General features: G+C 36.1%; 1 protein-coding gene across 3 annotated transcripts in view; it reads right to left on the reverse strand.

Moving 5' to 3' along the window:
• RICTOR (RPTOR independent companion of MTOR complex 2) overlaps positions 1–27,987 on the reverse strand; it is a 123,722-nt gene that overhangs the window by 76,103 nt on the left and 19,632 nt on the right. For all 3 annotated transcript variants that reach the window (XM_020869379.2, XM_020869378.2, XM_020869382.2), the window contains exon 3: positions 13,545–13,642. In XM_020869379.2, the coding sequence (XP_020725038.1) occupies positions 13,545–13,642 (98 nt within the window). The remainder of the gene's footprint in view (positions 1–13,544; positions 13,643–27,987) is intronic.

Consider the following 27,987-nt stretch of genomic DNA (forward strand, 5'->3'; position numbering starts at 1 on the left):
GCTGAAACTCCAATACTTTGGCCACCTGATGCAAAGAACTGAGTCATTGGAAAAGACCGTGATGCTGGGAAAGACTGAAGGCAGAAGAAGGGGATGATAGAGGATGAGAATGTTGGATGGCATCACCAACTCGATGGGACATGAGTTTGAGCAAAGTCCAGGAGTTGGTGATGGACAGGGATGCTTGGTGTGCTGCAGTCCATGGGGTCTCAAGAGTCAGACGCGACTGAACTGACTGAACTGAAAGTAGATTCAAGCACAAGATCCTCATGACATGATTTACAACAATAAGGAACTAGAAATAAATGTTCATAAAGGAGAACCCTTTGTAGCAGTATTAATATTACAGAATACTGAAACACAAAACATGCTAAGTCGCTTCAGTCGTGTCCAACTCTTTGCGGCCCCATGGACTGCATCCCACCAGGCTCCTCTGTCCATGGGATTTTCCAAGCAAGAATACTGGAGTGGGCTGCCATGCCCTCCTCCAGGGGATCTTCCCAACCCAGGGATAGAACCCACATCTCTTACATCTCCTGCATTAACAGGTGCATTCTTTATCACTAGTGCCATCTGGGAAGACTGCAAACACAAAGGACAACCTGCATAATGTATCAGTGAGTTAGGGAAAATATTCTTTAAAATATACATTTCTTAAAAAAAAAAAAGGTATATAGTTTTTTTAAAGAAGTCTACACATCACCATTTTATCACCAAAAAACAAAGTACAATCACAGGTGATTTATTTTTCTTTCTGTGCTTTTCCGTATTTTATAAATGTTTACAATGATTATCTATTACTTACATAATTTAAGAAGGATTTTATATATATAGTATTCATAAATAGTAACAGAAGTAGCATTTATCAACTATTAATCATGTCAATCCTAGAAAGGAAGTAATATTTTAGTAATAAAGACAACGAGACTAGAGATGGTATTAAGACCTCCAAACACCACAAAGCTATGATTAAACAGTAAAGCCAGAAATGAAACCAAACCAGTCTGAGTCCAGAGCCCATTGAAATGTGACTCTACTTTTGTATTAAAATTATTTTCATATGCAAAGCAAAAACAAACAAAAAAACAAACAAAAATTTACATGGGGGAGGCAGTGGAATTAAAAACAGAATAACTGAACATAATCATTTCCCCAGCCTCAAAAATGGTATGAATCAAGAATCTGGAGAACCATACTCTTGGCTATAAACACATAAAATGAATTAGTGAATTTATTATATTTTTCTAGAACAGCTAGCAAAAAACGCACACACAAATACTGACCATTTCAAAAGATTAACAAACACATAAAAAGACTGCATTATTTAAAGACTTAAAGATAAAAATACTTAAAACTGCATTACTAGAAATATGGAGTATTTGAGATTTCACAAATATTTTCGATTACTATCATTGTCACTGTATGGTATCATATATTAATAAAAGAGAAAATTAAAAGGACATCTTATCATGGTGTTATCGCTTAGATTTTGGATATGTTCTAATCCATAAACTTAACAGAAAAATGAAACTCAGAATCTGTTATTAAAACATAAAATATTGTGCTTCTAAAATGGGGAAAATGTTAGCTTCTTAAAACAACTCCATTTCTAAAAAGGCAGTGTTTCCATTCTTCTGCTATATCATGTTAATAAAATGAAATGCTTTGAAACTCAAAAATAAAGTATAAAAAATCTTATCCGGTCAAGACTTAGTTTCTCACCTAAGTATGTACTTGGTTCTCCTTTCCTGCATTTTCTTTTTCACACTTACTAGATATCCTTGCAGCAAACTATAGACCTAGTGAAACATAATTTCAAAATTATCCCCCTTCTCAAACCACAAAATATATGACTGTTCACCATTAAACATTTGCTAGAATTAGCAGTTTTAAAAGGTGAAAAAAAAATTGTCTAAGTTGTTATTATGATTTCCTAAAAGCACACAAAATTTGAAAATTTTCAGAAAGGAGTTTCATTTTCTGCTACCTAATATAAATGTATTTATACTGAAAGAAATGTTTCTGAGAAAAATGTCCACTCAGCTGGAAAATGGAAAATCACAAGTAACTTAAAACAGTTTTCAGTGAAATGTATTTGTCATAATCATCTGCCTATTCTCCAGGGATAGTAACAGATATTAAGGCTATCCTTTCAACAGTGGCTAAATTGTGCTTTCATATTGTTTGAAGAGGAACTAAAGAGACTCTTGATGGGGGTAAAAGAGAAAAATGGAAAAGCTGGCTTGAAACGCAACATTAAAAAAAATAGTATCCTGGCATCCAGTCCCATCACTTCATAGCAAACAAAAAAAGTGGAAACAGTGACAGACTTTATTTTATTGGGCTCCAAAACCACTGTGGGAGGTGACTGCAGTCATGAAATTAAAAGACGCTTGCTCCTTAGAAGGAAAGCTATAACAAACCTAAACAGCACATTAAAAAGTACAGATATCACTTGGCTACCAAAGGTCCGTATAGTCAAAATTATGGTTTTCCCAGTAGTTATGTACAGATATGAGAGCTGGACCATAAAGAAGCCTAAGCATCGAAGAATTGATGCTTTGGGATTGTGCTGGAGAAGACTCCTGAGTCCCCTGGACAGCAAGGAGATCAAACCAATCAGCCCTAAAGGAAATCAACCGTGAATATTCATTGGAAGGACTAACGCTGAAGCTCCAATACTTTGGCCACCTGATGTGAAGACCTGACACAACAGAAAAGACCCTGAGGCTTGAAAAGACTGAAAGCAAAAGGAAAAGGGGGAAGAAGAGGATGAGATGAGACATCATCAACCACTCAATGGTCATGAATTTGAGCTAACTCCAGAAGACAGCAGAGGACAGAGGAGCCTGGGCTACATAGTCCATGGGATCACAGAGTTTGACACACTCAGCGACTGAACAGCTGTTTCCAGATATATAGAAGAGGTTTTAGTAATCAGTCTTAATGAAAATATCCCTTTTGAATTAGAATTATCCCAAGTAGAGACTAAACTGTCTATATGTAAATAATGCACATATATCAGGAGTAAGAAATTAGAGAAGACACTGATAAGATTCTAAATTTTCCACTATCAAAGAAACATTACACTTTTACTTTTAATCACCAGGAGTTCATCTATTGTTAAGTTTCAAAATATCAGGAATAACTTATTTTAATAAAAAAAATTTATAGTGATTTACTCTCTTACCAATCACCTCCCAATTTAAATAAACAAATCTTACAAATCAAATCCTTTTACTTTTAACTCTAGCAAAGAGGTGGGCAGAAATAGCAGGAAGAACACTGAACTGGTAAATTTAAATAACAGGAATCTCATTCTGCCTCAACTACTGACTGAATTACGAATTAACCTTCAATCATTAAGTAACAAATTTATTCAATTCTATCTTAGCTATTATTGGTAACTTCCCTTCTCCTGTGTAAAATATTAAAATGTAACAATGCCTGCCCTATTACATAGGTTTGTTAATAGTAAGAAAAAATTACTGTTTGAGAAATCATTGAAAAATCTTTCAAAATATAAGAATTAGCAACTTAATAGTCACTTAAAATGCTAAATTATTAGACAGCACACGTTTCATTGGCATTCTGTTGCTTCCCACCCCATGTGTTTTTATGATTATCAATCACAAAATACCTAGTTTAATATCACTAAATAGGATCAGAGTTCAGGCAGAAGTTGTAAGAGAAGGCTAACCTCTTATTATTGAAAGCTGTAAAGATGATGTATCTTAGTCATATGGAAAGTGTTTGAGAATAAAACTAACCTAAAAGAAAAGAGCTGAGAAATGGAGAGAGAGAATACAATTAACATTTTTTCAACCCTTAGGTCATTCAGCCTGAAATTAAGATTTTACTTTTGCTTGTGCTCGTCATGAAAGCAAATAACTTCCTTTTTAGCTCAGTTGAATTAGGTTTCTTAAATTTGTTACTTATACATCAACTTAAGCAGTCAATACCATCCGAAATTCACAACTATTTCATGAGCGTAACTATTAAGCTTTTTAATATAAACAAAAATACTGCTACATGATATCTCATATCTAAATGGGGTATGGGATTTCCCTGGTCCAGTGGTTAAGACTCCAAGCATTCACTGCAGGGGGCACTGGTTCAATCCCTGGTCAGGGAACTAAGATTCCATATGCCACATGGCACAGACAAAAAATAAATGAATGAATGAAGAGGTAAAGGTTTCGATAACATGTCACTGGTATAGTGAAGGACAGGGAGCCTGTAGTGCTGTAATCCATGGGGTCTCAAAAGAATCAGACAAGACTTAGCAACTGAGCAACAACCCTGGTATATTCTGCTTAATAAAATCCACATGCAGCATCAGTCAATCCATTTGTTATCCTTAACTCACAGAACTTCCTTACAAATTAAGTATCTCTAACAAATATAAAATATTCAAAGGTGGCTATCAACAATATTATATTTTGATAAAGTCAGAAGTCTTAACCATTTCTAGGTAATAAAAATCCCTAAGATGCTTATTAAAATTATTAACTTTAAAAAACATAATGATCAGCTAAAACTGGACGGTTAAATGCTATGACCATTTTACTTACAGGGCTTTGAGGGTTAACTGAACAGTTCTCCTAAAGAAACAACAGAGAGAGTAACCCAAACTTTAAAAAATCTTGCCACAAATGAGAATTCCACAGCATAGTCTTTTTAGAGGGTAATTTATAAGTAGGTTTTAAAATAAAAAGTACAAATGCTCTTGGCTAAATAATCACACTTTTAACATCTATTCTGCATGAAACAGTACATAAGAGTGTTACTAATGCATTATTTAACATGCAAAAAGAAGTAGGGAATACTTGCATTTTCTAATGATGGAATGATTAAATTACGGTATATGTATTATGCATATGTATGTATATTTGGATGCATAAACATATATATGGATGGATAGATATGCACACACACATCTATCAACACACATATGCAGCTACAAAAAAGCAGTGGATCTACATTTACAGAGAAAGAAAGGGCTCATGATATCCTGGGAGGTGGAAAAGACACAAACCACAAATCTCGAGATCTCATTAAAAAAAACCCTTATGAACACATATAATAAATGTTAAATAAATTGAGCATTATATCAGACACTTCTAGTTTAGCTTAATTCTTACAACATAGTAAAATATACACACATACACATTTATAGTTATGCCAAAGAAGAATAAGAATAAATACCCTCTAGTGGTAACTTCTGAGAAATAGTCCTTTTGTTGGGGTGAGGAGGTGGATGGGAAAGAGATGTGAGACAGGACTTTCACTTTTTATTGTATATTGTTTAATATCACTATTATTTTTATATTTAATTTATATAATTTTGAAGCTTTTTTAAACAGAACAAGATTCCTCTGGAGTTTTTCATATATGAGATTAAATATAGGCAAAGAGTTAAAATGTAAAAGAGCTAAAATATTTTCACCTTTAAAAACAGGTCTTTAGATTATCAGCATGTTAGTCAGTTTTAAAAATAGAATGCTAAGATTATTTTCATCAGCAGCCTGTTATACACAATACTTTAGTGAAATGATGTCAGAAGGCAAGCATGGGTGTGTGACATTCACGTGGTCCTAGGATCACATCACTGGCACCCTCTCTTCATACCTTAAAAGGAGGCTTAATTCTAGAGATAAAGCCCACCCTCTACAGCATTTCAGCCCCACTGATTTACTAAATTAACTTAATCCTAACAGGCGCGCTACACTTAAAACAAATGTTAATACAACAGAAAACTCTTATTTAAACTGCAAAATCATTCCAATGTAATACCTTTAATTAAATACTTGCAATGTGCCAAGATTTGGGGAAGAGAGGGATATAAGAGTAAAAAAATAAATACTACATATTTCTTATGCTTAATAAACTCAGTTTAATAAGAGTGCAACACAATAAATAGTAATGATAACAAAAAAACATAAAATTTAGTAGACACGTATAACCTATTACGAGAACACAATGAAGGATGAACAACTAATTCCTATCTAACTAGTCTCCTGAAATCATAACCCGTTTTCTTATTTTCTTATTCTGCAGAGCTATTCTTAGAGACTTCTAAGAATTTCTAAATATTACACTGTAAGTTAATGAACTTACAGATTGTACCCAAAAAACACCAACTCTGTAAATATTTTTTAACCTAGCTTGAACAAAATGGAATTCAAAGATACATGTTATTATGATTTAAATTCAATAAGCATTTATTTTGTGCTCAGTATTTGGAGAAATTTTATAATAAAACCTACAGACATTTATTTACAGTATTGGCTCTTAACCGAGATGATTCTGTCCCCTAGGAAACATTCGGCAATGCTTGGAGACATTTTTGCTTGTGACAACTGGTGGAGGTGTCCTACAGGCATCTAGTGGGTAGAGGCCAGGGGTGCTGCTAACACTACAATAAACAAGACAGCTTCCCCAAACAAATAATTATCTGGCCCAGTAAGTCGACATTGCTTAAGCTGAAAAACTCTGTTACAGTAACAGCTTACCAATCTCCAACTCAAGCTATTAAACAGACTTACCTTTTTACAGTCAACAAAAATTCCTGAAAAGTAGCAAAAAAAAAAAGAAAAAGAAAACAAAAAACAAACCCTAAGTTGTAAAGCATTATCTGGTATGGAGCACATATTATGTGCCAAGCACTATATTGGGACCTTGCCTCTAACTGCAACAAAACTATCTCTGAGTAAAGAAATCTGTCCAACATTGCCTTGCTAGTTAGGGTCAGAGATGAGCTATTAAGACCTCACTCACTTGATCTGAAGCTCACAGTTTTCTCACTGTTATCACCAGGCAGTCAAAGCAGATTTTACCAAGTCTCATGTTTATGGACTTTACTAGTGGAACAGCCTCTCACACCCTGACCCAATGGTTAGGCTCTCATATTCCAGAAAGATTCTTGTAAGTTTGCTTATCTGATTGTTAAATCTATAAATAATTTAAAACAGAAAATAAAAGGACTGCTACAAGCTGATACCAGAGCCAGAGAGAAATGTGAAAACTGTACACAAAGAATATGGCAAAACAAAGGCAAAAGTACAAGAAGCTCAAAAGCCTAGGGCCTTCAAAAGCCTAGGGACTTTATTACAGAGACACGTCATTCTATACAGTGATACGATGGGGCAAAGGAAGGAAGAAAATAGAGAAAGAAGGAGCATTGAGGGAAGGAGAGGGGGAAGGTGTACGGAAGGCTGAAGAGAGAGGAAATGAACCAGGGAAGGAGGTAAAAAGCAGAGTAGAAGGAGATGAGCCTGGAAGAACACAGATCAAAGAAGACCAAGTGGAGGGAACAACTTCGTGCAAAACCATGGGAAAAATTCAAAAGGAAACAAAGAAATGGAGGGGGGAAAAGGGGAAAGAGAGCAAATGACCTTAACCCATAAGAAATGGAGATCTAGACAGAAATATATGGAGAACAGATAGGGGAAAAAGAAAGCTATCCAACAGATTACAAGAAACAGATGTTTAAATCACTCCTAATTCAAAAAGTTCTATACATACACTGTCTATGTTTAGTAGTTACTAGCTACAGACAGGTGGCTATAAGCACAGAAATTTGTTTTAATCTAAACAGAGATGTGCTTTAACATATAAAAATAGCACAACAATTATATCAAAGAAATTCTCACACTGTTAAGAAAGTTCTAGGACCGACAACAGATTTCCTAACCTGGGCATCCTGCAAAGGGACTGAGAACTCCCAGGGAATTTGACCTTGGAGACCGGTGGGAGACTGAGCCATTCACTGGGTGCAATCTCAAAAATGACAGAATATCTCTGTTCCTTTCCAAGGCAAACCATTCTATATCACAGAAGTCCAAGTCGATGCCCCAACCATTAATACCAAAGAAGCTGAACAGTTCTATGATCACCTATGAGACCTTCTAAAACTATCACCAAACAAAGATGTCCTTTCATCATAGGGGACTGGAATGCAAAAGTAGGAAGTCAAGAGATACCTGGAGTAACAGGCAAGTTTGGCCTTGGAGTACAAAATTAAGCAGGGCAAAGTCTAACAGTTTTGCCAAAAGAACACACTGGTTATAGTAAACACCCTCTTCCAAAAACACAAGAGAAGACTCTACACATGGACATCAACACCAACAGATGATCAACACCAAAATCATACTGGCTGTATTCTTTGCAGCCGAAGATGGAAAAGCTCTATACCGTCAGCAAAAACAAGACCGCAAGCTGACTGTGGCTCAGATCATAAAATCCTTATTGCAAAATTCAGACTTAAAAGAAAGTAGGGAAAACCACTAGACATTCGGGTATAATCTAAATAAAATCCCTTACGATTCTACAGTGGAAGTGACACATAGATTCAAAGGATTAGATCTAATAGAGTGTCTGAAGAACTATGGATGGAGGTTTGTGACATTTTACAGAAGACAGTGATCAAGACCATCCCCAAGAAAAAGGAATCCAAAAAGGCAAAATGGTTGTCTGAGGAGGCCTTACAAATAGCTGAGAAAAGAAGAGAAGCTAAAGACAAAGGAGAAAAGGCAAGATTTTCCCATCTGAATGCAGAGTTCCAAAGAATAGCAAGGAGAGATAAGAAAGCCTTTCTCAGTGATCAATGCAAAGAAATAGAGGAAAACAACAGAATGGCAAAGACTAGCGATCTCTTCAAGAAAATTAGGGAACATTTCATGCAAAGAGGGGCACAATAAAGGAGAGAAATGGTATGGACATAACAGAAGCAGAAGATATTAAGAAGAGGTGTCATTTAATGCAAAGAACTATGTGACCCAGATAGCCATATGGTGTGATCGCTCACCTAGAGCCAGACATCCTGGAATGCAAAGTCAAGTGGGTCTCAGGAAGCATCACTACGAGCAAGCTAGTGGAGGTGATGGAATTCCAGCTGAGCTATTTCATATCCTAAAAGATGATTCTGTCAAAGCGCTACAGTCAATATGCCAGCAAATTTGGAAAACTCAGCAGTGGCCACAGGACTGGAAAAGGTTAGTTTTCATTTCAATCCCAAAGAAAGACAATGCCAAAGAATGTTCCGCACAAGTTCCGCACAACTACACTCATCTCACACGCTAGCAAATGTTCAAAATTCTCTAAGCGAGGCTTCAACAGTACATGAACTGAGAAATTCCAGATGTTCAAGCTGGATTTAGAAAAGGCAGAAGAACCAGAGATCAAATTGCCAACATCCACTGGCTCATCAAAAAAGAAAGAGAGTTCATCTACTTTTGCTTTATTGACCAAGCCAAAGCCTTTGACTGTGTAGATCACAAGAAACTGTGAAAAATTCTTTAAGAGATGGGAATACCAGACCACATTAACCGCTTCCTGAGAAATTTGTATGCAGTTCAAGAAGCAGCAGGACCACACATGGAACAACTGACTGATTCCAAACAAGGAAAGGAGTACGTCAAGGCTGTATATTGTCACCCTGCTTATTTAACTTATATGCAGAGTACATCATGTGAAACACCGGATTGGATGAAGCACAACCTGGAATCAAGACTGCCAGGAGATATATCAGTAACATCAGATATGCAGATGATATCACCCTTACGGCAGAAAGCAAAGAGGAACTAAAGAGTCTCTTGATGAAAGTGAAAGAGAAGAGTGGAAAAAGCTGGCTTAAAATTCAACATTCAAAAAATTAAGAACATGGCATCTGGTCCCATCACTTCATGGCAAACAGATGCAGAAACAATGGAAACAGTGACACTTTATTTTCTTGGGCTCCAAAATCACTGCAGATGGTGACCGCAGCCATGAAATTGAAAGACACTTGCTCCTTGGAGGAAAGGCTATGATCAACCTAGACAGCATATTAAAAAGCAGAGACATTACTTTGCCAACAAAGGTCCATCTAGTCAAAGCTATGGTTTTCCAGTGGTCATGTATGGATGTGAGAGTTGGACCATAAAGAAAGCTGAGCGCCAAAAAATTGATGCTTCTGAACTGTGGTGTTGGAGAAGACTCTTGAGAGTCCCCTGGACTGCAAGGAGATCAAACCAGTCAATCCTAAAGGAAATCAGTCCTTAATATTCACTGGAAGGACTGATGCTGAATCTGAAGCTCCAGTAATTTGGCCACATGATATGAAGAACTGACTCACTGGAAAAGACCCTGATGCTGGCAAAGACTGAAGGCAGGAGGAGAAGGGGATGACAGGATGAGAATGTCTGGATGGCATCACTGACTTGATGGACATGAGTCTGAGCAAGCTCTGAGAGTTGGTAATGGACAGAGAAGCCTGGGGTGCTGCAGTCCACGGGGTCGAAAACAGTTGGACAAGACTGAGCAACTGAACTGAGCTGAAAACACACACACTTATCTTCCAAGATTTAGTATGAAAAAATATAAATATCTCATTTATATTTCATACTAATTACATAAAATAAGTTGGATATAGTGTATTAAATAAAATTATTAAAAATAATTTCACACTTCCTTTTACTTTTTTAGTGTGACCTGCTAGAAAATTTAAAATTACAAAAGTGGCTCACATGTGTCTACTGTATTGTGCTTCTCTAGAGTTTAACACCATTTTAGGACCCATTCTCTAAGCTAGGCTTCAACAGTACATGAACCAGGAACTTCCAGATGTTCAAGCTGGATTTAGAAAGCACAGAGGAACCAGAGATCAAATTGCCAACACCTACTAGATCACAGAAAAAGCAAGAGAATTCCAGAAAAACATCTACTTATGCTTCACTGACTAAAGACTTTGATGATGTGGATCACAAAAAACTGGGAAAAATTGAGAGAGATGGGAATACCAGACCACCTTATCTGCCTCCTAAGAAACCTGCCTGCAGGTCAAGAAGCAACAGTTAGAACTGGACATGGAACAATGGACTGGTTCCAAATTGGGAAAGCAGTACAGTCAAGGCTGTATGTTGTCACCCTGCTTATTTATATACAGAGTATATCATGCAAAATGCTGGGTTGGATGAAACACAAGCTGGAATCAAGACTGCCAGGAGAAATATCACTAACCTCAGATATGCAGATGACACCACCCTTATGGAAGAAAACAAAGAGAAACTAAAGAGCCTCTTTATGAAAGTACAAGAGGAGAGGGGGAAAAGCTGGCTTAAGTTCAACATTCAAAAAACTGAGATCATGGCATCTGGTCCCATCACTTCATGGCAAACAGATGCAGAAACAATGGAAATAGTGACAGACTTTATTTTCTTGGGCTCCAAAATCACTGCAGATGGTGACTGCAGCCATGAAATTAAAAGACGCTTGGCCCTTGGAAGAGAAGCTATGACAAACCATGACAGCATATTAAAAAGCAAAGACATTACTCTACCGACAAAGGTCCATCTAATAAAGGCTATGGTTTTCCCAGTAGTCATGTTGAACCATAAAGAAAGCTGAGTGCCGAAGAATTGATGCTTTTAAACTGTGGTGTTGGAGAAGACTCTTGAGAGTCCCTTGGACAGCAAGAAGATCAAATCAGTTAATCCTAAAGGAAATCAGTCCTGAATATTCATGGGAAGGACTGAGGTTGAAGCTGAAACTCCAATATTTGGGCCACATGACACATAAAGCCAATTCATTAGAAAAGACTCTGATGCTGGGATAGATTGAAAGCAGGAGAAGAAGGGGACAACATAGGACAAGATGGTTGGAAGGCAACACCAACTCAATGGACATGAGTTTGAGCAAGCTCCAGGAGATGGTGAAGGACAGGGATGCCTGGCATGCTGCAGTCCATGGGGTTGCAAAGAGTCGGACACGACTGAAGGACTGAACGACAAAAAAAGGACCCATTCCGGTGCCAAAGTGAAATAACAGAAATCACTGCCATTCTCACATTCATTCTTCTTTTAGAATCCTAGTTGTAAACGATATGGAAGTACATAACTAGATGTCAACCTGATTATGACATGAACCAGGAGATCAAACAAGACATAAACCTCTATTAACTGTTTTTAACAGTTAAATGAAGGCAAGTGCTAAGACATGTTACTATTAGACCTGGGTGAAGAGTGATGACATAAAACTGGGAAATTTAATAGAGCAAAACCAGGAGATGCAATTTGTAACCTTGAAATAACGCTAGGTCTTAAAAACCTGACATTACCTGAGTAGTACACTAAAGAAACATATTTGAAGATTGTCGATACATTCATAAAAATGAAACATACAACAAGGACATTTTTGAAAACCCCTTCAAAGGACTTATTCAATGTTTTTGAAAGTTTTTTTAAAAAATCACTGTCCTCACTCATACAAGGTAATTTTCTCATGTTATATAAAAATAAATCCCAGAATGTTTCATTAAGAAAAAAATAAATGTATATGTATATTTCACTAACTATGAAAAGAAAACAACAAATCTACTTTTCATTTATTATATAACACCTTATTGGAAAAAAAATTTTGTTACATAGTGACTATATTCTTACCCCTTCTATTTCTATGAAATAAAATCAAATTCAAGCCACAGTCTAACTACCAAGTAGCAAAGAATTAAACATTTTGGAAAGATTAAAACAGTGTGACTCAAATTTTAATGTACACCCAAATTCATCTGAGATGTTCATTAAAATGTAGATTCTCATTCAGTAGGTCTGGGGTGGGGTTGAACACTGTCCATATCAAACAAACTCCACGGTGACACCAATGTTGCAGGTCTATGGATCACACTTTTAGTAAGCAGCTAAAACGCTTTTTCCTACATTTAAAATGTATAAGGCACTACACTCAATATTTGTAACAGCCTATAAGAGAAAAGAATCTGAAAATGAGTATATATAATCTGACTCAAATGCTGTACACCTGATACTAACATGATGCTGTAAATCAACTAAACTTCAATAAAATATAAAAATAAAACATAGAATAATTTATATTTAGTAAAGTAAAAATGTAAATAAATTTTCCCAAAGGAAGCATTCTATTTTCTATTTGTGGCATCACCTCGAATAACAGGTATTTTAGTGTTTCCACAAGTTAGCTGTTCAGCATTACCAGGCTCCCAACCATACCAATCCATCTATCAAACTTGGGAATTCTTGGTGGCTAATAGAGATCAGGTTAATATTTATTTGGGACAAGTGCCCTAACATTTATGTTGAGTTCTGAGATCCAGATAATGGGAAGAGAGTATCAGGAAAAGGAGAGGAAGTGATAATATTTCTCTGGAAATTATTACATCTATGAAATGCATACTCATGTACCGACATTTATATGATACCACAAAAAATGAATATTAAAAGGCAAAAGAATTACATCCTTATGTGACTAATACTGGAGACTGAATTACTGATTTCTCAGTGATTTCTTTTCCCTTTATTCTCTTCTGAACCTACCAAATATTTGACAACAAACATCAAGTACTTCTCATTATTCAAATATACTTTTAAATTTAAAAACATATGACAAAAATCCATGAGAAAGGGCCAAGGAAACACTAATATTGAGGGAATACTGAAGAATTTCTTGTTAATGGTGGTTAAGATATATCTTTTAAGTACAATAAGGAAAACATAACTTAGGATGATAATGTAAAGATTGAAGTTACTTACCTTAGTGAAGTTATTCAGATGGCCTAGCTTTCTCATATTTGATACTCCTTGCAATTTGGCCACATTTTGGAGAATCTCCCTTAAGTTATCAGAAGGTTCTAGAACAGATAAAATAATTTAACATAATTTTAAAAGATTAAGATAATTTTAAAATAATTTTATTTTCTCTAACAAAACACATGAAATGTGCAGTATTAAAACTTCACAACTTTGACTCGTTTTTTTTAAAGTCTTACATTCTGTCTCTAACCTACCTACTTAGGAGACTTCAAAGTTTATGTGGATGACTCAATGAATGACGTTCACCTTTCTACTCCATTTATACCTATGGTCCAGCTCTCTACATCACCTGGAACTATTTAACCACTAGTTCTAAAATTTCAACCCCAACTGCAAGAACACCTTTCACTTCTGGCCATAATGTAGTAACAGAAACCATACTGTCTTATTTGAATCAACCCAAAAACTGAAAAAAACATATAAAACAACAGTTCTCAAAACACTGGACATTAAGAAGTAAAGAAAAATAATCATTGGGAAAGGAAAAAAAAAAACAAGAATGCTTTACAACTGCCCTCAGTTTACTGTCATTAGAGTGTTTCCAGGCCTTGGTGCTGAGAGGAGATACCCAGGTAAACTGAGTTCAAGAGACAGAGCTCAGAGTCCAAGGAGAACAAACAGTATCAGAGAACAGCGCACTGCACAGAGAGCATACTGAACATCTGCAAAAGGACCCTTTGTGTAGCCGTTACAGCAATAATTGGTGCATGTGTGTGAGGAAATTATCACTCGAAAAAACTAAAGGGATGAGTATCAGTGTTTACCCAAGACAGGGAGCAGTGCTTGTTTCTAACGGCCATCCTGAAAACCTTAATAGTGCATGGGGCACTGGACAGAGTATTCAGAAAAGTCTTGGCTCAGTGGTAGAGAACAATCATGCACAGACTAAACATTTCTTTGATTCTACCTAACAAATCTTTGGGCTTCCCTGGCAGTTCAGGTGGTAAAGAATTTGCCTGCCATGCAGGAGGCCCCATTTTGATTCCTGGATTGGGAAGATCCTCTGAAGAAGGGATAGGCTACCCACTCCAGTATTCTTGGGCTTCCGTGGTGGCTCAGACGGCAAAGAATCTACCTATAATGTGGAAGACTTTGGTTCGATCCCTGGGTTGGGAAGATCCTGGAGGATGGCGTTGCAACCCACTCTAGTATTCTTGCCTGGAGAAACTCCATGGACAGAGGAGCCTGGGAGGCTACAGTCTATGGGGTCACAAAAAGTCAGACACGACTGAAGCGACCAAACACACAGCACACAACAAATCTTCAAAGCAAGATTTGAAAGAATCAAACTGTTTTCAAATAACTAAAATGTCTCAGACCAAAGCTCAGTAAGAATCACAAAAGAAAAATAGAAAACATCTAATGAAGCAAAATTTACAATGACTAGTATCCAAATATCATCAGACATGCAAAGTAGCAGGAAAACATGACTCATAGTAAGCAGAAAAATTAATCAACTGAAAATGACCCAGAACCGACACAGATATTATTAGGTTGGTGCAAACATAATCGCGGTTCGGGGCTGTGAATTTTAAATCATTATAACTAGGTTCAAACACATCTTTATTAATCAAAATAGGAACCATTATAATCAACACATTTTTGTCAACAAGAAATAAGTTTGTTTATTCCTTTGGCGCAAAAACCCATGCTTCAGGATTTGATAAACTCTTGGAAAGCATTTTCCACATCCTGCTGGTTGTGGAAGCATTTTCCATGCAAAAAGTTATCGAAATGCTTGAAGAACTGAATCAGTTGGCAAGAGGTTAGATGAATGCAACAGATGAGGCAAAACTTCGTAGCCCAATTCATTCAACTTCTGAAGCGTTAGTTTTGAGACATGTGGTCAGACGTTGTCATGGAGAAGAATTGGGCCCTTTGTGCTCACCAATGCCAGCTCAAGGCTTTGCAGACTTCAGTGCCTCTCTCATCAATTTGCTGAGCATTCTTCTCAGAGAGGTCTCAGGGGTATTTAAAAAGCTGTAGTGAATCAAACCGGCAGCAGATGGACAAACACTGACCATGACCTTTTCTGGTGTAAGTTTGGCTTTGGGAAGTGCTTTGGAGCCTCTTCTCGGTCCAACCACTGGGCTGGTAATCGCAGGTTGTCATATAAAACCCACTTTTAGTCACGCATCACAATCCAAAAAAAAAATGGTTCTTAGTTGTTGCACAGAATAGAAGATGACACTTCAAAATCATTTTTTTTGTTTGCTGACTAGGCACCCACTCATCAAGCTTTTTCACCTTTCCAATTTGCTTCCAATGCCAAATAACCAATACTGAGTTCTTGGGCAATTTTTCATGTAGTTTTAAGAGCATCAGCATCGATGATCCTCTCAATTGGTTGTTGTCAACTTCCGACAGCTGGCCACTGCACCCCTCATCTTCAAGGCTCTTGTGTCTTCTGAAAAACTTCTTGAACTACCACTGCACTGTACGTTCGTTAGCAGTTCCTGGGCCAAATGTGTTACTGATGCTGCAAGTTGTCTCTGCTGCTTTATGACCCATGCTGAACTTGAATAAGAAAATCACTCAAATTTATTTTTGTGTAACATCATTTCCCTAGTCTAAAATATAAACAGCAAGTAATAAATCATTAGCAAAAAACCAAAGTAAGAAATGTGCATTAAAATTATGCATAACATAATCACATTTATTTAAGACTATTTAAGACTATTCCAATATCAAATGGCAAAGTCCAATATCAAATGACAAACCTCAATTACTCTTGCAACAACCTAACAGAATCAGCAGAAAAGACATTAAAACAATTTTTATAACTGTAGTCTATATGTTCAAAACCTTAGGGAGAGGCATGAAAAGTGTAAAAAGCACTCAAACTGAATTTCTGGAGATGAAAACTATAGTGTCTCAGATGTAAATATCCTGGATGAGATAAAAAGCGTAATAGCTTTTATAGAAAGTCAGAGTTGTGAATTTTGAAGACAAAGCAATAAAAATTATCAAAAATATAACACAAAGGGGAAAAAGGAAAAATGAAAAGACCATCAGCAAACTATAGGGATTCAAGCAGCTTAACAAAATTGCAGTATGTGTAACCGGAGTCCCTAAAGAAAAAGTTTGGAATAAAAGAATTAATTGAAGAAATAATAGATGAAAACTTTCCAAGTTTGACCAAAGTAAGCCAATAAATCCAAGAAGTTCAGTTAATCCCAAGCACAAGGAAAAGGACCAAAACTAGACCAAGGTACATCATAATCAAATTACTCAAAATCACTGGTAGAGGAAAAATCTTAAAAGCAACCAGATTAAAAAAACACTGCAGCCATGAAATTAAAAGACACTTGCTCCTTGGAAGGGAAGCTGTGACAAACCTAGACAGTGTATTAAAAAGCTGAGACATCACTTTGCTGATAGAAGTCCACACAGTCAAATTTATGGTTTTTACAACGGTCATACACAAATGTGAGAGTTGAACCATAAAGAAGGCTGAGTGCGGAATTGATGCTTTTAAACTGTGGTGCAGGAGAAGATTCCTGAGTCCCCTGGACTGCAAGGAGACCACCAATCAATCCTAAAGGAAATCAATCCTGAATATTCATTGGAAGGACTGATGCTGAAGCTCCAATACTCTGGCCACCTGATGAGAAGAGCCAACTCACTAGAAAAGACCCTGTTTCTGGGAAAGATTGAAGGCAAAAGGAGAAGCGGGTGGCAAAGGATAAGATGGTTAGACAGCATCACAGACTCAACAGACATGAATTTGAGCAACTCCAGGAAATAGTGGAGGACAGAGGAGCCCAGCATGCTACAGTCCATGAGGTCTCAAAGAATAGGACATGACTTAGTGACTGAACAACAAAGACAGACAAGTTACATACAGAGAAATAAAGAGAAGAATGACAAATTTCTCTGGGAAAACAAAGCAAATGAGAAGACAGGGGAACATCTTTAAAATACTGAAAGAAAAAAAAAAAGCTTTTAAAATGCAAAAACAACCCTGAGTTCACCTGTTTTACAAAAACAGGCCAAAGCCAGAAACTTCCCTGTGGTTGGGAATCTACCAACCCTTGGATACAGTGTCAATATTCAAGTTATTTTTCTATTAACATATTCAGCATCCTACTTGCTTTAAACAAAAGCACAATCTAAAAAAGGAAAAATTGTCACATTATTGGTATTTTACTTTAAGACCCGTTATGACTTTCCTTTGAGATTTTAATCTGTTAACATAAACTAAGGAGCTATTTGTTTTGAATAAGTGTTTTCCTCAGCAAATGAAACATCACATTGTTCTATAAATTTAGCTTGCATCTGCTTCTCTCCATTCTGTTATACTCAACGTGAGCCATGACAACTACACATTGGTTAGTGTCAAACCACTAAGCATATTACATATCCTAGCTATCTCCAATCGCTTTGAAATTGCTACATACTAAGATCAAACCCCACCAGGGTCTCCCTGGTGGCTCAGATGGTAAAAGAGCCTACGCCTGCAATGTGGGAGACCCAGGTTTGATCCCTGGGTCAGGAAGATCCACTGGAGAAGGAAATGGCAACAAAACTCCAGTATTCTTGGCTAGAAAATACCACAGACGGAGAAGCCTGGCAGGCTACAGTCCATGGGGTTGCAAAGAGTCGGACACCACTGAGTGACTAAGACACAAGATCAAAATAGTCAATCTTAAGGGAAATCAATCCTGAATACTCATTAGAAGGACTGATGCTGAAGCTGAAGCTCCAGTATTTTGCTGATCTGATGTGAACAGCCAACTAACTGGAAAAGTGCTTGATGATGGGAAAGACTGAGGGCAAAAGGAGAAGATGGTGTCAGAGGATGAGATGCTTGATGGCATCTCAGACGCAATGGTCGTGAACTTGGGCAAACTTTGGGAGATGGTGAGGGACAGGGACCTGGCGGGCTGCAGTTCATGGAGTCCCAAAGAGTTGAACACAACTGGGCAATTGAACAACAAGATCATTCATTTGATTTCAGAACATTCCTACAAATACTGGATATATATTAGCTCCAATGAAATTTGATCTAATATTAGATGGTTTAGGGTATGTCTTTAGTAACTCTTTCATCTTAAAACATGAAATGAAAACAGCTTATCACTGTGTGGTATCAAGAGCTCATATAAAAAAAACTACAAGGAACTATGAATAGATCACTATTAGTAATATCTTTTTGTTATAAATGGTACCTGTTTGGAAACACTGAAAAAGAAAAATTATAAGTAAGCCAATGATTTTTAAATGATTTAACTATATTTGAGAACATAATACAATTTTTAACAACACTTGTGCTAATTCAGAACCTACAGCAGTTTGCAAGTCAGAGTTTACTAAAAGCCTGTGTGAAATTCACCTACTGTAAATACATAATTTAACCATCTTACATCAATTTATAATTGAGTAGTCAGAGATCAAACAGCTTCACTAAAGTGGGGACCCAGTTTCTGCTATGCAATATGTGATAGGCCTAATACTTACAATGATTATGGTTGAAGATATAGTTTTCAAAAAGGCCTGCATATTTCTAATTATTGCCTATTTTCTAGGTACAAACTGATTGCAGACATTTTTGAAAAGCCACAATTTTGTGACAAAAATAAAACCTCGAGTCTAAACTCACTCACTCAAGAAGTATTAACTGAACACCTACTATGGTCAAGTACTGTTTTAGGTACTGGGAATAATACATCAATGAACAAGAGACATCATTTCTTACTGAACCTTATATACAATTGGAAGAAAACTGAGGATTAACAACAAAAAAAACCACAAAATGAAAATTGACAGGTAGTCAGAAGCCAATATCGTGTCAAATGTCTGCCTAATAAATACCGATATAAAATGAACCGACTACACTTTAATGCACTGTTGTCAATCCAAGTCAAAACAAATCAGCCTTTCTTCTTTCCCCTCCTCATCCCTTTGTCTTATATATAATTACCATCTGAGCCACCAGGGAAGACCATACAATTACCAGGAACCCCCAAACAGAATTGGAATATGGAAGAACTTCAAAGTTTCTTCATAATATATTTCCTCAAAGACAGAACATGTTTCCTCCCAGAAACTCATATTTCTTCCCAGACAAATTAAAAAATAGCATTAGGGCCATTTAAACATCAAATACTACCTATGCTCACATGTTACAATGTTCTTATGGGGATCCATTAACTTCAAATAGGAGGGTAAATTTCCCTGGTTAAGTGAGAAGTCCCTGGTTTCTTCCTTATGTGCTAGATCAGGAGTACCTAAACATTTTAATTAAAAAGACCCAGGCAGTAAGTATTTTAGGCCATACAGTCAACCTCAATTCTGTTGTAATCAAGAAAGCAACAGAGAAAATAGGTAAGTAAATGAATGTGGCTATGTTTCAATAACACTGGCTCATGAGCTGTCAACTGTCAACTCCTATGCTAGACAGTCAGAACTTAAAACTACATGAGCAAGCTGAGATCAATAGGCTTTTTATTGGGGGGGCGGGGGATGGTGCACAGGGGAGAGAATTTAAGGAGGAGTTTACCTCTCTTATTTCTTACTACTTTCAGTTACTGTTTCCAATTCAGCCTCTCAAAAACTGTGCTGTGTGAAATGTATAAAGCACAAATGAGATAATCCACTAGGATTTCCCTGAAAACTCAGTAGTTTAGCCCAGAGTTGCATTAAGGAAAAAAGAGAGGGGGAAAAAAAATGTGGCTAGAAAAAAAGACAGAAAAAAAAAAATGTGGCTAGAAAAAAAGACAGAAAAAAAAAATGTGGCTAGAAAAAAAGAAAAAAAAATGTGGCTAGCTGGCAATGAGGGCCAACCATTCAAATGCAAGGAAGCAAAACACAAAAGAACCACTAAAATTACAGTTGCTCTTTTCCTCTTATTGTGTAACTTGTAGTCCTATGCATGTTCCCAGTGACTCTCTGGAAGTAATGAAGTAACTATAGTCAATATTCAGCAATTTAATATTATTTAAGCACAAACATGCATACATAGATACAAATATACATACAGAAAAACACCAAAAGAAAACTACAGTAAAGAAACCTTTATCTCTATACATCTATAGACACATACATATATATATATATGTATCATTCCCCCTTTAGCTTAATTCTCCATATATGAACATATACATACATACACAGATGTGTATATATATACATGAGTAAGCATGCATTTATTTTTAAATGTTTCCAATATATACTGCTTTGTAATATGCTGTGATAAATCACATTATTAATAATATCCTTACCTGTCAATAAATATACAGCATAAAATTGATACTTTAAATTTTGGTTCAAGTACACAGAGTAAATTAATGACCAAATACTAGTGGCATACATTTATTTGAGAGTAATAGAACAATTCTAAAATAAAAAAGAACTGGATTTGAATCTAGCTTGCTGCTGCTGTTGTTTAGTTGCTAAATTGTGTCTGACTCTTTACGACCCAACAGACTGTAGCATGCCAGGCTTTGCTGTTCTTCACTATCTCCTGAACTTGCTCAAATTTATATCCATTGAGTGGTGATGCTATCTATATCTATATCATCCTCTGCCACCCCCTTCTCCTGTTGCTTTTAATCTTTTCCAGCATCAGTCTTTTCCAGTGAGTCAGCTCTTCACATCAAGTGACCAAAGCATTAGATTCTCAGCTTCTGCATCAGTCCTTCCAATGGATATTCAGGGTTGATTTCCTTTAGGATTGACTGGTTTGATCTCCTTTCAGTTCAAGGAACTAAGAGTCTTCTCCTGCACCATAATTCGAAAGCATCAATTCTTCAGTGCTCAGCCTTCTCTATGTGCCAACTCTCGGATCTGTACATGACCACTGGAAAAACCACAGCTTTGAAAGATATCTAGCTTAATCACCTACAAACCATGTATCCTTGACTAAGTTATTAAACCTCACAGGCACCACTTTCTTATACTGGGTTGGTCAAAAAGTTCATTTTGGTTTTTTTCCATAACATGTTAAGATTATAGTGAATAAGTAAGTGAAAGTCGCTCTGTCACGTCCAACTCTTTGCAATCCCATGGACTCTGCGGTCCATGTAATTCTCTAGGCCAGAATACTGGAGTGGGTAGCCGTTCCGTTCTCTAGGGGATCTCCAGGGATCGAACCCAGGTCCCCCTCATTGCAGGCAGATTCTTTACCAGCTGAGCCACAAGGGAAGCCCAAGAATACTGGTAGCCTATCCCTTCTCCAGTGGATGTTCCCGACCCAGGAACTGAACCAGGTCTCCTGCATTGCAGGTGGATTCTTTACCAACTGAGCTATCAGGGAAGCCCAAGGTTATAGTGAATATATTATACTAATTACCTAACCTTGAAGGCACTGTTTCAAGGTGTGAGGTACAACTTACTTAGCAGAGCGCCTAGCCCGTAACAGATATTCAAAAAATAGCAGCAACTATCATTAAAGTTAGTTATGATCTGCTTACAAAAACAATTTTTATGGATCAATTAAGTGAAAGTTATGCAGCCAGCCCAAACAAATGTTTAATTTGCATATTAGTGTGTCTAAATTAATGAATTTTGGCTATTTTAGTGTATTACTTTTATGATCCAAGATTTGCTCATTTTTGAAGTAAAATCCTTTGACTTGCCTTCTTAAAAATGGCAGAGTGATGAGGAGTGGGAGCAGAGTTGGAAAATATTTTCTGTGATTTATTTGTGAATATACATGAACAAATGCTCTAGAAAAATTGGATGCATAAGAATAACAAAATTAAATGTTGACTACATAAACCTGATATGTATTACTTAATTACATCTTAATATTATCTATGTTTATTGTGAGCAGACATAAAGGATTAAAAATACATGGCAATACCTATAGCTAGTATTTCCTTTGTAAAAGCCAGCAACAAATCTGTCTCCTCCATTAGCAAGGACAGTGAAAGTACATCTTCTCACCCTTACCCAGAGGTCCAAAAGGTAAGGAAGCACTGCTTCAAATTATTTAACATTTTCTGAAATTCTAACAATTATTAATATCAAAGAGTTATATAATTTAGGAGAGAAAAGATCTATTGAAATGATAGCACCCTGGGAAAATGGCCTTCCTTTTACCTTTAATGCAAAGGGACTAAAAACTTCTTAGGAGACCCTATTCTATTTTGATAGAGTAGTAGAATATTGCCCCTTATACTGATGCCAAACTCTGTCCCTATGTAATCTTCATCCATTTATTCTGGTGTAACAATCTGGAATGCAGAACAGGAAATATCTACCCTCAGTACTGAAAATTATCATTTTTCCTCATAAGCAACTGAAGCAGAGAATAATCTTTTAATCACTGTTGTATTTTAAATATAAATACTGTAAAAGAGATGGGCAAGGAACCTATCAATTACTTCTGCAAGTAAATCAGTTTAGTTACAAGCTCCTTAAATGTTAGATTCATTATAGTAAAAACTGAATAGCTTCATAGGGCTACTTTAGAAGAATGATGGACATGAAGCACCTCTTGAGAGGGAATAATTCGTTTAGAGGCAAGACTACAGAAAGAGCAAGATGGCACTGGGATTCTTTAGCCAGGCATGCCCCTTCTTTCCCTACCTGATTTGGAAGAAATTCTCATTCCTCAGAAGTCTTACTCAGATGTATAAAGGTTTTCCTTAACCTGCAAGCACTCCTCTTTATGTTCTCATGATACATTCTTCATACCGCTATCACAACAGTTATGACAGAACACATATCTGATCTAAGTTCTAATTTACACCTATCATGCCAGTGTGACTAATACCACCTACTTTCACTCCCCGAAGTGTACTAGGCTGTACTGTAAATGATATGACCACCAGAGGTATGGTTAGTTAAAACTCAACCACCATTTGTATATTTTCTTACAACTAAATCTTTTCTCTATCTCCTTTTCCCAGAGACTGAAAGAGAATAGTTTTGTTGGGTTCTTGTTCCAACATCCTGGGAACAATATAACAGGAACACATTTTTCTCCTCTAGATGGTATTTAGCCATTTTATTACTTATATAACTAAACACACAATGATATAAAGTACAGTTTTGATTTATCTTGGGAGTAACTTTAGATTTCTAAGTTTTCTGTCGGTTTTTTTTTTCTTTTGGTTTCTTTTGGTCATGCGGCATGTGGGATATTCCCTAAGCAGGGCTTGAACCCATGGCCCCTGCATTGGGAGTCTTAACCACAGGATCACTAGGGAAGTCATCTAAGTTTCATTCAATTGTACATTTCAGGGTTCACTATGCCAATACACTATGCCAACTGCTTAGATGAGAAATATTACTAAATAAAAGATATGGTCTCAGGTCTGGAGATCAACATGAAATCGGAATAGGTGTATATATATGTAATACTTACTAGTAATACTCTGGGAAAACAAAAAATTTGATAGACTTCACTAGACTGTAAGACAAGTACTACAACATATTTTGCTAATATTTTTACATGAAAAAATCTGTTCTCATCTCCATACCAACCACACAAGGTAGACGCTAATATTATCATTCTCATGTTAAAAAAATGAACATTAGTTCATTGGCCTAAAGTCACATAAATACCAGATATGGTAGTAAGATCTGAATCTAAGTTATCTGACTCTAGACTCTATCTTATTCCATATGCAATCACCCTGCATATGCAATTCTTCTGTCTTTCATCAGTCTTCAGTGTACATTCTAGTTTGTAATTATACGATAGTCTGACCTTTAGTTCACTGTTATGATACCATCCTAATGGCATGATACACAGTATCATGTCTGATACACAGTAACCACCCCAAAAAACATTTATTGAATAGATGCCCCACATCACACTGTGAATATTAAAATGTAAGAATTTATAATGGAAATGCTATCTTGTGATTAATTATAAAAATTATAATAACTGTAGTAGAGATGCACATAAAAAAGGAGCAAATAAGAAAGATCACACTGCTTTAATGTACCTGTTTTTCAATTACTACTGATCTGAAAAGGACTCACACTTTTTAAGGTAAGAATAAGCTTATTTAATATGATTAACAATGAACTGCCTTGACCTTAACTATTTACCTTATCTAATTATCTTCTAATCATTTCATCATCATCTATTTTTACATGGTAAGTAATTTGTGAATTTTTAAAGATTTTCTGGTAAAGATAACTTAGATGTTTGTGGTAGAAAATGAAGAAGAGTTGGGGAAAAAAATATGAAGTACTCTTAAGAGTTCATCTCTCTCCCTTTTTTACAGTAAAATTAGAGATCAGAATACTTAGGCTTACTAACACTTGCTATGAGATAATTCCTGTACAAAATAGTAACCAAATTCACAAAGCACTTTCACTTTGTGAACACATACAAAGTATACACAAAAGCCATTCACCGGGCTACAAAAAAGATTCAAAGAAATCTTGGTCATCACATTATTTTATTGCTGTTTTTCTGCAGAAAATCTATGAAAAGTGCTGTCTGCAGTAAAAACATTTTCTAAGATGGTGAGTAACTAAAATCAATTTCCATACAAAGATTACAATCACTGGATGTTCTGCTAAAACTTCTATGTCTTAGTCTGTTAAATCATTAGATTTCCACAGTCCTCTCGTCAGAAATCTTTCATCGTAAGAAAAAAGTTCTGTTTCTCTCTGAAACAATTCACTATGTAAATGAACCCTGCCAAAGAACAGAACAGCTGTGCCTAAAAGCTGAGACAATTAATTGTTATATACCCCCAAACTATTAGATTTATTTACAAACTCAGATGTACATTTTGCTTGCACAGCTATTTTCATGTTTCTGTTTTTCTCTATGAAATGACTATTTATAGATAGGATCACTTGTCTGACAGGTGGCTTCTATGAATGTAATTAAGGACTTCCCTCTCAGAGACTGAGGAGCAAAGGGTACAAATACACTGGCTGCAGGACACAATTTGAATGTCTGTTATAAAGTTGAAAAATGCTATTACAATGTTATTTTCTAACCTTTCCATTTGTATTCTTGGTTTCACACCTTACTAATTCCAGTATTTCCATCATCAATTACTCACTATTTCTAACTGACCTTTTACCTGTCTTAAAAAAAAAAAAAAAAAACGCTTCTGCCCAATGTTTCCCATTTTTAATGTGACATTACTTCCACCAAAACTCTCTGAGACTCAAGTTAATTAATTCTTACCTCACCTTCTAAATTCTACCAATTAGGTATCTAGGCCACCATTCCAATAAAGTTGTCCTCCACAAGTTCACTATTTGCCCAATGCAAAGGCTTTTTCTCAGCTTTTCAAACTCCCTGACTTTTCTATTACAGTACTATTGGCCAGTGATAACCAAACCTGCCTTCTCTCTCTGTTTCTGAAACCACACTATCTTGGTTCTCTTTATAGCTGTTTCTCACTGTTGCTTATGTACCTCTCTTAAAGGTTTGCATTCCTTCCTCCTATTTTGTACTTTTTAATATTATCAAAAATTCTATCATTTGCCCTTAGGTTTCTGTTTTCATTGTGTCTGTAACACTAACAAATTCAATTTTAACCTTTAAATAAACAAAGCCTCAAAGTTTCAATTCTACATTTTATCTTCATTATTCTACATTTGTTAAAAAAACAAATCTGTCTTCATGTTTGGTGATCTGTCATCTCAAATTCAGTATGTCTTGTAATCAAATTAATTCATCCTTTAAAAAAAAACAACTTTCCAAAATTTCCTTCTACAGCCAATAGTAATAATGTCTGAACTAGAAAAATTACATCCAGGACAACAAATACTACTGAGACATCTTATGCAGACTGTATCACAGTAGCATCTTGTTTTATGTACTACTAAGTTCTGAATCAGTGCCCTGTGGATATTACCACATGTAGTATCCTGTTTATGCTTTTTATGGCTCAGTAAAATGATTTATACACATCAAAGAAGACAAACCTCATCAAAATTATCAAGACAAAAACAAACTGACTAATCTGGAGTCCCAGGCTGAGGGAAACACATGATACATTAAGCTTTTTCATGAACCTTGGTCAATGGTGATTTTAATTATGCAAAAATGCCATAATATACAATTGTTTTGTGTAATACAAATGTAACAAATTCTCTAATTAAAAATTTACTACTTGTTATTCTTCCATACATTTTACTATGGCATGCATAAATAATTGAATTAGCACCAATAATCAAAATCTAAAAGTAAATTTACAAATGTTGTTTGAATTTAACCTTAAAAAGCTCTGAACTATTATAAATATAACAATATAAAGCACTTCTTTGGTTATCTCTTGCATGAACAGGACATCTGAATATGCTCACACTAACTGCTAATATTTTTATATTTATTTATGCTTTCTGATAACGCCTTTAAATATAACTGCTTTACATACTTCTACTACAGGACCTTCAGAAGAGCCTTTGTCTGACATGCTGGTTAGACACACTGAGATAATACAAATTCTGGTCAGGTTTTGCTGCCAAGTAAGTTTAGGTCAGGTTAGGTTTTGTCATGTCACTTTATTTACAAAAAACAGCTTTCATTTTCAGAGTTGTTGGTGTTTCAGAACTGTGGATAATAGGCTATGGGTCTGTACAATCAATATTACCAACATCCCAGACTCTGTATTCTTTTCTACAACAAAGTCACTGAGACTGTCTTTCTTCCAGTGACACAAAATACGTGCCAATGTTGAAGTATAAATGATCTCCTCAGTCAAGTTGAGTAAAGTTCAATAAGGAAAACACTTGCCACCACAGAGAATTTAATCCCCAACAAATAAATTTTATATCAATTCAGAATAAAAATTTACTGATTAAAAAAAAAAAACCATTGCAAAGAACAACTTCTGCTTCAGGGCAGCTACCTGGCTACTAAAGTACATCTGCGAACTACCAAAATGAGTACTACCTCGCAGCAAGTTAGAAATGTAGAATCTTGCACCCTCCCATACCTACCCAATCTGACTCATTCAATCAACATCCTCAGGTGTTGCATTTGTACATTTATGCATAAAAAGTTAACCTAACAGGCCCACTGCTTTTCCTTAAAAAGGCTGTTGTTGGCTTACATCTGGAAACAAACTCAGGGAATGTTTCTACCATCCTAACTGGTAAGAGTGGCTTCCTGGCCCTAAACCATTTATGCAAACAGTATGGGTTTATGCTGACCATCTGCTTTCATTCTGTGAGTCTGGATACACTTAGAACACTTGTTCAACAAAGGCAGAGAGCAAAGAAAAGTATTTCTAGGTAAAGCTGAAAAATAAAAGGAGACTTCCGAGACTCTGAAGCCAACTGCAGGTGTCTCTGGAACCTAGATACATTCTTTTGCACAATCAAATAAATCTCAATGAGAGAATTTTAATTTAAAGTATTCCTTGGTCTACCATATTCCCAGACAAGAAGCAAAGGCAAATTCAACCATTAACCACCACTCCAAGTAAGAAGCCAACCTTACCCTGGTTAT

The sequence above is a fragment of the Odocoileus virginianus genome, chromosome 14 (assembly GCF_023699985.2).
Source record: "Odocoileus virginianus isolate 20LAN1187 ecotype Illinois chromosome 14, Ovbor_1.2, whole genome shotgun sequence".
NCBI lineage: Eukaryota > Metazoa > Chordata > Mammalia > Artiodactyla > Cervidae > Odocoileus > Odocoileus virginianus.